Genomic DNA, 9,989 nt, shown 5'->3' on the forward strand with positions numbered 1-9,989 from the left:
CTTGGATTAAACTGTTTGTAAAAAGATGTTTTGATATAGTTTTGCTGCTGTTGAACGCAGAATTCATCAAGACTTTTCCCAGGTTTTGGATTTTCCATCCACCTCGGAGGCATGCGTCAAAAACGCAAAGTGACGCAAAAGTTTTCCTCATGAATTCAAGACGACACAATGAGTAATAGATGTACAAAGGGTCATTTTGAGGGGGACATTATCTTACAATTTCATCTTGGAAAACAAGAACAGACACATGACTCATGAGGGCTGAGTTGAAAAGTAATAACCTTCTCCCTCTGTGATGCAGCCGTATTTGATATTTTTGAGCTGTACAGAAGGAGGCTACAGCTCTAATCCGACTCCGATGAAGTCCCTTCAAACTTTTAATCTGCTGACTTCACAGTGGAGGGACCGGAAACAGTGTCACAGGGCTCTTTAAACACAAATAAGGGAACTATATATTTTAGATTTTCCACCATGATTGGATGACATTGTTTATTTCTGGGTCATCTTTCCATAAAGTTTTAATGGACAGTGTAGTTGAGTGGAGCCAGATAGAAATATAACATTCACATAAATGAATGGCCTGTTTATTGCACTGCCTGATGGAAATTCATGAGAAGAAGTTGTCCGTCATTATCGTGGGATGGAGAATAAATATTAGCTCCTGACTCTCCACCTCTGCACCACCTCCAGTGAATGGAGTAAAATCTGGGGCTTTCTGCATCGGAGCAGTCTGACATCTAGTGGGCAGACTGAGGACGTACATGCAGAATGTTAGGGTATTGTTTTTTTTTTTTATGATTAAATGCTGCACTATTATCACCATCTTTATGTTTGCCTGTGTAGCCTCACTCAATGCAAATGAATCTAAAGTCTTCATCAGACACGGAGGGTCTAATGAAAAAATTGAGCTATTGAGTTGCATTATGGGAAGTGTAGGATCCATTTTTTTGGGACTTAAAAGACCAAATGTCTCTGCCTTTTGCTGCTTTTGTCATTTTTCTGTCAACACAAAGACATGAAACACATGAAGAGCATTTAATCTGGTGATATAGGACTGAAAGAATTGTGATAATCAGTTGTTTAAGGATCGAGGGTGTCGTACGCTGTACAGATTTGTGATTTTGGGTTGTATAAATATAGTTAACTTGTTCATTTTCGTGCATCTGTGTTCAGACTGTATGATGAACATCCATAAGCGGTGTGTGGCCAACGTCCCGAGCCTGTGTGGGACAGATCACACCGAGAGGAGAGGGCGTCTCCAAATCACCGCCCAGATCGCCGACGACACTCTAACTGTCACCAGTGAGTACACACACACACACACACACACACACACACACACACACACACACACACACACACACACACACACACACACACACACACACACACACACACACACACACACACTGAGCACTTCTCCCTGTCAGCCGAAAACTAGAACTGGAAAGTCCATTAGTCGATCAATGATCCAATGATTGGCCCACATCGCCACTGGAACATGCGTCCACGTGCCAGCGCTCTCTCTCTCAAACAGCTGCGGATTGATTATGGAACAGAAACTAAACTGTTGTTAAGTGTTGTCAAATGTAGCCAAAGTTATTTAGGGCAGAACTCGCGTCACCAACACTTACAGGTTCACATCCTGCTGTCCTCTGGAAAAGGACAAACTCCAGACCAAAGTCTCTGAAAGTGTGCATCCAGGGTTCCCACGGTAAAAAAACAACAACTCATAGTAGTGTTATAAAGCTGAAGTAGGTAACTTTCTGTCAAATGTTTTTTTTTTTCATATTTGTCGAAACTGTTACTATATCCTGACAGCACAATGAGACAGGAAGAACAAAAATATGTTTCTGAATACAATTGATTCAAGAAATAGGCAAAACTGTCACAGAATATTACAATAGAATAGAATAGCCTTTCATTATCTTTGTAACTGCATTACAACAAAATTAGGAGTGCAACTCCACGTGGCTCATTAGAAAAAGAATACAACACAATGAAAAACTGTTAAAAAGGGGTACAAAACACTACAATACAACAATAAATAAGCTATTTACATGGGAACATAAGGGAATGGAGTAAAACTATAAACATGGAAAGGGGGAGAATGACAGAAGTGGTCGAAGTGCTGTGTCTATTAAAATAGTTATGATAAATGTGTTGCACTTGGAACAGTAGATTGCACTTGATGGACATGATATTGCACATTGTAAACTGAGTAATCATGACAGATATAGATCAAACAGTAGTAGTACCAGCGACAGATTGTAGGATTGTAGTTTTGTGTGGTTTATTGTGGTGATTGCTTTGGGAAAGCAGCTATCCCTCAGCCTCTTTGTCCGTGTTGTGTGTGACCTGTAGCGCCGGCCGGAGGGCGGCAGGTCAAACAGGCATCAGGTATTGATTGGTATTTGATCAGCGCTGTCTAGTTTCACAGTTTTATCAGCGTTCAGAGCAGTCTGTCCTTGTCAGAGACTCCTCGGCTCTGATTGGTTGTCGGGCGCGGAGGGATCTAGTAAATGCCATTAGGAGCAGTCAGGGAGCCGAAGATGGAGGTGGAGCGACTTTTTCCAGACCGTCCGTCTCACTGTGCGGTCAGGATATAGTGACAGTTTCAGCAAATATGAAAGAAAAACATATTTTTCTTAGTAAGTCAACAACTGCAGCTTTAATGAAATGAATTGTTATAGTAACCTACTGTGGAAAACCTTTCACGTAATGTTACGTAACGCCAATTTTCTTTTCTGTAGCTGTTATAATATAATGAGTGACATCGCTTTGTGTACCATCACATACGTTTCTTCACTTTCTCCCTTCATGAACACCAACAGGCTGAATTTATGTTTGAATAGAGTTTGAAAAACAAGTGTACATTTAATATTTCACAGCTCTACAGCGTGTTTAAAGTGAATAATGATCATTAGAGATTGAAAAGGGTTGCTGTTTATTTTCACACAATAATTAACATTTGGAGTAAAGAATACCGTATACTTCTGTCTTGTCCATGATAATGTGTAGGACCCTGATTACCTTGGGATGTTTTCTTCTTCTTCTGACACTTTTTGTAACCATGTCCTCCTCAACGCCTCGCAGTCAAAGAGGCGAGGAACCTGGTGCCCATGGACCCCAACGGCCTGTCAGACCCCTACGTCAAGCTCAAGCTGATCCCGGATCCCAAGAGTGAGAGCAAGCAGAAGACCAAGACCATCAAATGTTGCCTCAACCCCACATGGAACGAGACTTTCACGTTGTGAGTCTTTCTGAATCATATCGAGAACCTTGGAGTAACACTAGATGGTGCATTTAAATTTGACAACCAGGTCAGTTCTGTCGTTAAAACCAGTTTCTTCCAGCTTCGCCTCATAGCCAAGATTAAAGCCTATCTTCCTCCAAAAGATCTAGAGAGAGTGATCCATGCCTGAATTAATTTAACTCTTTGTATGTTGGTGTCGACCAGTCGTTGCTTTGTTGCCTGCAGCTTTTGCAAAACACAGCTGCTCTTCTTCCTACTGGTAAAAGAAAGGGCGACCACATTACACCAGTTTTGGCTTCCCTCCACTGGCTCCCTGTCTGCTTCAGGATTGATTTCAGGCTTTTGTTGTTAGAGCTCTAAATGGACTGGCACCTCTGTATTTATCTGAACTTTTGCACTGTCACACTCCAGCCAGAGCACTGAGGTCGGCAAATGAACTGCTGCTGGAAGTCCCCAGGACCAGACTGAAAACCAGAGGTGACCGAGCCTTTGCAGCCGCTTCCCCTAGACTCTGGAATAACTTGCCCTTGCATATTAGATCCCCCTCCAGACCCTGAAGACCGACCTGTTCTCTATGGCTTTCAATTCAGGCTGAGCAAGACACCTGTCTACTGTATTCTATGTGTATTTTTCTTATGGTATGGTTTACTGAATTGCACAGCACGTTGGTCGACAGTTAGTTTAAAATGTGCTCTATAAATAAAGTGTGAGTTAAGTTGAGAGGGTTTTCGAGGCTTCAACAAACCTGTTTTGGGCATTGTTGGAATATGTGCTCGTGTTACTCTCTTGGCCCCATTTTCAGTCCCAAAAGCACCAAAGCTTACCAGAGCGCACAAGTGGCCCTGTCCCCGTTCTGCGTTGTTGTCGTTGAAGCTATTCTGGGTTGCTGTGTGACCCAGGAAAGGCACATGCAGGCGTGAAAAGCTGTCACTTGCTGAGGTGTTTGAATAGAGAGAGAGAGAGAGAGATGTGAGGAATGTGGCTTTGAAATCAAAATGTGAAATCATTTTTCTTAACCTATTTTAAGAACACCCTCCATCTGACTGCCCCCCCTCTCCTTTTCCCCCCCCTCTCATTTCTCAGCAACCTAAAAGAAACTGACAAGGACCGCCGTCTGTCGGTGGAGATCTGGGACTGGGATCTGACCAGCAGGAACGACTTCATGGGATCCCTGTCCTTCGGGATCTCAGAGCTACAGAAACAAGGGGTAGATGGATGGTAAGATGTCAAGATACGTTGTGTAATTGGGAATATTTCACAGGTTGTGTACCGAAATAACAAAGGGGTGAATATTTAGGAGCTTTATTGTCATAGTCTGGTGATAATCCTGGATTTTATCTGACGTCACTCTGTTTTTTATCTTGGGGTTTAGGTTTAAGATGCTGTCTCAGGAGGAAGGAGAATACTTTAATGTTCCCGTTCAACCGGATGGAGAAGACGGTAACGAGGAGCTACGGCAAAAGTTTGAGGTGAGCCGCAAAGAAATGGACAAACAAAATGACAACAGGTTTAATTAATGCTGTACTTGTTTTTTCGTGTTTTTTGGCTTTTCTCAGGGGAATGCAACAGTTATGTGTACAAAGCAGTTCAATTTTTACCTAAGAAGACCAAACAGACATAACACATACAAGACACTGCAGATAACGCAAAATAAATGATTACGTAAAAAATAATCAAGAATGTTAAGTAAAAAACAAACTCTACAACAACAACACAACACCAGTCAGTACAAGAATAGTAACTGCAATGAAAACCTGAGATGTTCCTTAATCCAATGACAAAAGGAGGGAGGAGAGGGAGATTTCAATTTAAGCAAAATAAGTCTTATCATTCGAAGAGTAGTAAAGGCCATAATGTCTTTTGTAGACGCGGATAAAGAAGAAGAAGGGGGGGACACAAAATAAAGCACTGAGTGGATTAGGCTCTACTTTATCCGCATAGATATGAGACAATGTATTGAAAATCTCTACCCAATAGGGGGTTATTTCTATTCTCTCCACATAATCTTTTTCTGTTATTCCTTCTCTCTTCAGAGAGCGAAGGTGGGTCCAGGGAAGGCCGCAGATGCCTCTTCCTCCTCCTCGGTGTGCAAGTACGACAGCAATGGCAATCAGGACCGGATCAAGCTCTCGGACTTCAACTTCATCATGGTTTTGGGCAAAGGCAGCTTTGGCAAGGTGATGCACATTAGTAGTGTTTTTTATGGGGAGAAACGGCTGGAAAACTGAATAAAAATCACTGTGTCGTGGAGCTTTGATCGCCTGAACCTGATTGTGCCAGACCCGACCTGCTGGGTTCGGGCCGGGCCAGGCTGTAATGTCTCAAAATTGCCCAGAGCTCGAGTCGGATCTGCACAAATTCCCCAGTGTTTTTTTTGTTGTTGTTGCCTTATAGTCTGTGTAACATGCTGTGTGTGTGTGTGTGTGTGTGTGTGTGTGTGTGTGTGTGTGTGTGTGTGTGTGTGTGTGTGTGTGTGTGTGTGTGTGTGTGTGTGTGTGTGTGTGTGTGTGTGTGTGTGTGTGTGTGTGTGTGTGTGTGTGTGTGTGTGTGTGTGTGTGTGTGTGTGTGTGTGTGTGTGTGTGTGTGTGTGTGTGTGTGTGTGTGTGTGTGTGTGTGTGTGCGCGCGCGCAACCGCCATCTTCTAGGTATCTATTTAACTTACACTCATGGATTAAAAGCAGTGGACATCAAGGTTTTTAATCAGGCTTGGGCCCAGAACTGCTCGTGCCTGATTAGGATTAAGCTAATTTCTTTCCTATGTGTTGACTCTTGTCAGGTGATGCTGGCTGAGAGGAAAGGCACCGATGAGTTGTACGCCGTTAAAATCCTGAAGAAGGACGTGGTGATCCAGGACGACGATGTGGAGTGCACCATGGTGGAGAAGAGAGTCCTCGCTCTGGCTGGCAAACCGCCTTTCCTCACTCAGCTGCACTCCTGTTTCCAAACCATGGTATGAATACACGACGTCTTTTATTACCAAAGACGAGCGCACACAGAAACATGACAGCAGGCGACTTGTGACACTGATCACTTACTCCCCCTCTTGTTTGTCTTCTAGGACCGGTTGTATTTTGTCATGGAGTATATAAATGGAGGAGACCTAATGTACCAGATCCAACAGGTCGGCAAGTTCAAGGAGCCTCACGCTGTGTGAGTACGCTCTCACACGCGCATACATACACACACACACACACACACACACACACACACACACACACACACACACACACACACACACACACACACACACACACACACATACAGGAGAGTGCGCCGTGTTAAGGAATCTTAGTTTCGAGTGAAAGCACGTAAGAATATCTCCAACAGTGCAGCTACAACAGAGCTGACTGCTACTTGGTCAACATGATGGTAAAAAGCACATAAACCTGTTGGAACGCTTTCTTAACACTTCCTTTTTATGGCAGTCATCCTCCCCGAACCCAACCATCACCTGCCATCGGTCACTACTCTGACAAATGCTCAGCTGAGATTTGTGAGTGTAGTCATCGATGATGAAGCACACACAGACACACACACACACACACACACACACGCCTGGTGACAAATGAGCTTATAGAAATGTATGAAAATGGAAAATAACAGTGTGCAGACCAAATGCAGTAAACACTCCACCTCCACACCAGACCACCGCAAACCGTTCGCTGGCATCTTTTTAAATGTCCGTTGTGCGGAACAGACGCATATAAATAAACATCAGGACCGCTGTCATGCTCGCGCTCGGGCTCGTTCACGTGCATCCGTGCTTTACAAAAGCCCATCTCTCAACCAGGCCGTGGCCCTCAAGCGTGCCGTGCCTGTGCGTGGTCGTACAGTTGTACTCACACTGGTCATACGAACTTTAGTCGTGAAGCGGGCTTGGGCACAGGACTAATGGACAGTGTGAGTGCACCCTAAGAGATGGGGTTCAATATGAAAGCCCCTTTTGTTTGTCACAAAAGGGGCTTTCTAAAATCCAGCCACTGCGAGTCTTTTTACTATGATTTTTTACTACTACTTTGGTTCACTCCTCTATTGCAGCTCAGCCAGGTAACACTGTCTGGGGAAACATTAGGAATTTTGCAGTAAAAAGACTGTAACCTTGAAGAGACCCGCTTGATTTGACTAACTAATGCCTCATATTATGTTAGCTTTGGCTCAAATTCAGACCGCACTTTCACACAGAATGAAGAATATGGATTTTGTCTCCAATCTCTTAAACTGGAGCTCTGAAGTGTTCTCTTGTGAACATATTGAAATCCTGCTTGATCTTTATTAAAACATTTTTACCATAGTTTAACACGACAGCACACTTTGTCTGTAATGTAAAATATTTACATTAAAGCTGCAGTCGATCACTTTTTGATCATACTCACTGAAACCGACACTGTGCTCTGATAGAAACTGGTGTTTGTCTGTATTTTTAGGTTCTATGCTGCAGAGATTGCCATTGGACTCTTCTTCCTTCACTCCAAAGGCATCGTGTACCGGTGAGCCATCAGTCAGCTCCAGTCTGCATGTGCAGTTTACAGTCATTAAAACAATTGTGGATCATAACTGTGTGCGTGTGTGTGTGTTTGTGTGTCAGGGATCTGAAGCTGGACAACGTGATGCTGGACGCTGAAGGCCATATAAAAATAGCCGATTTTGGCATGTGCAAAGAGAACATGTGCGACGGAATAACCACAAAGACCTTTTGTGGCACACCGGACTACATCGCTCCAGAGGTGTGTTTACGTGCTGTTAAATCGCTGAATGCTGCTTTTTTACATTTGTTTAACTTCTGAATAACACTCATGACTCCACTGTTGTGTCTTATAGATCATAGCTTATCAGCCCTATGGGAAGTCTGTGGACTGGTGGGCCTTTGGAGTTCTGCTCTACGAAATGCTTGCTGGACAGGTTTGTATGCATTCATTGTAGTTTCCTTTTTTTGAAAAATGCAGCACAATTGTGACAAAAAAAATGATGAAGCATATTTGCGCCCACCCAGCCGCCTTTTGACGGGGAAGATGAAGATGAGCTGTTCCAGTCCATCATGGAGCATCACGTCTCGTACCCTAAATCCATGTCCAAAGAAGCTGTTGCCATCTGCAAGGGGGTGAGGGAGCATGCTGAAATACACGTACACATTGAGACTAATGTGGCCCCTAAAGGGTTAAGGGGCCACGTTAGTCTACACACGGGAGAGTGCGCCGTGTTAAGAAATTAGTTTCCAGTGAAAGTACGTAAGAATAACTCCAACAGTGCAGCTACAACAGAGCTGACTGCTACTTGGTCAACATGATGGTAAAAAGCACATAAACCTGTAGGAACGCTTTCTTAACACTTCCTTTTTATGGTGGGTTTAAAATTTTGAAATGTTAAACAGTAAAGTTAAATAAAAGAACCATCATTAAATATGGTGATGGGTGTCGTGACCTGAAATCAGATTTACTTCAAATATCCTTTAATGCGTGTGTGTTCTGATGTGTGTGTGCTGTTTAAACTGCAGCGGGACCAGTCAAAAGAATTCTCCACCAATTTAATTATTTATTGGTTTATTTCAAGGACATTGCACACTAATCAACAGCCAAGCTGTAAGTGAGCCAGAGTAAACCAAAAGCTAGTTTACATCTGTAGTCCCGACATTCAAAAGGCAATAAAATAAAATGCATGTATAAGCAAATATTAAAAAAAACAACATAGTAAGAAGAAACTGACAGACATAGGCAAATAGATAATAAAATAAACGGACAGTAAACGGACATAACATTATGCAGCAGATTAAAACAGAAAAAACACACCTGCATAAAAGCACATATACAGCAGCACCAGCACATTTTGATTGATTTAGATAGTAACATGCACAGCACAAGACAGGACGCAAGCACATAAGAGACAGGCATGCAGGACATGACTGTGACCAAGAAGTCTGGTTACATCTAACATTACCTACATAAGTCCTATATAAGGTCTGTGATGAAGACAGGCTACAGAGATTTTAGCATTTTGTTCTACAAGATCAAATACGTCAGAAAATACCTGTGAATTTTGAGGCTTTGTATGCATCTTTAAAGAGACGCTTGCTACCGAGTGGCAAAATGGTGCAGTTTGTTTAAAGCATGTTAATCTTTTGGCTTTTCAATTTTCAAAAACCATGAAAGTGGTGTGCCTTTGTGAAGATTATCTTGCTGAACATAACGTGTATCCAAGTATTATAAACTTTGGTTCACCACAGAGATTTTTTTCGGCAGTAATCCAAAATCCGATGGAAAAAACGTATTGGTTGACCTGCAAAAATATGTCATCCCTGCAGCGCTCTATTCTAGGGAAATGCTCAGGAAAATGTCCGGGCCCTTAGCTGTCATATCCCTGGTGAAGTGTTTGGTTTAGACACAGTATACACAGACACACAAACACACACACATGTCCAGATTCCTCTCACCTGGTTTGTATGTCTGTGTGTGATTTTTAGCTAATGACCAAGCACCCAGGTAAGCGTCTGGGCTGCGGTCCAGAGGGGGAGCGAGATATCAAAGAGCACGCCTTCTTCCGCTATATAGACTGGGAAAAACTGGAGAATAAAGAGGTCCAGCCGCCTTTCAAACCTAAAGCTGTGAGTATATTACACACACACTCTGTTCAGATGTTGAATATTACTTGAACTTCAGTGATTAACTAAGAAAAATGTCACCGTAAAGGAAGGAAATAAGATTCTTTAGTCGAGGTAAGTTACAGATTAGATCGGTCATCC

The 9,989-nt window shown here is 42.8% G+C and overlaps 1 protein-coding gene across 2 annotated transcripts in view; it reads left to right on the forward strand.

The window, feature by feature from the left end:
* LOC310958355 (protein kinase C beta type) overlaps window positions 1–9,989 on the forward strand; it is a 40,305-nt gene that overhangs the window by 21,426 nt on the left and 8,890 nt on the right. For both annotated transcript variants that reach the window (XM_083929259.1, XM_083929258.1), the window contains exons 5-16: window positions 1,174–1,302; window positions 3,097–3,253; window positions 4,340–4,474; window positions 4,629–4,725; window positions 5,290–5,433; window positions 6,033–6,206; window positions 6,315–6,406; window positions 7,681–7,743; window positions 7,842–7,980; window positions 8,075–8,155; window positions 8,247–8,354; window positions 9,711–9,851. In XM_083929259.1, the coding sequence (XP_083785385.1) occupies window positions 1,174–1,302; window positions 3,097–3,253; window positions 4,340–4,474; window positions 4,629–4,725; window positions 5,290–5,433; window positions 6,033–6,206; window positions 6,315–6,406; window positions 7,681–7,743; window positions 7,842–7,980; window positions 8,075–8,155; window positions 8,247–8,354; window positions 9,711–9,851 (1,460 nt within the window). The remainder of the gene's footprint in view (window positions 1–1,173; window positions 1,303–3,096; window positions 3,254–4,339; window positions 4,475–4,628; window positions 4,726–5,289; window positions 5,434–6,032; window positions 6,207–6,314; window positions 6,407–7,680; window positions 7,744–7,841; window positions 7,981–8,074; window positions 8,156–8,246; window positions 8,355–9,710; window positions 9,852–9,989) is intronic.

Source organism: Echiichthys vipera (genome assembly GCF_963691815.1).
Source record: "Echiichthys vipera genome assembly, chromosome: 2".
Classification (NCBI taxonomy): Eukaryota; Metazoa; Chordata; class Actinopteri; order Perciformes; family Trachinidae; genus Echiichthys; species Echiichthys vipera.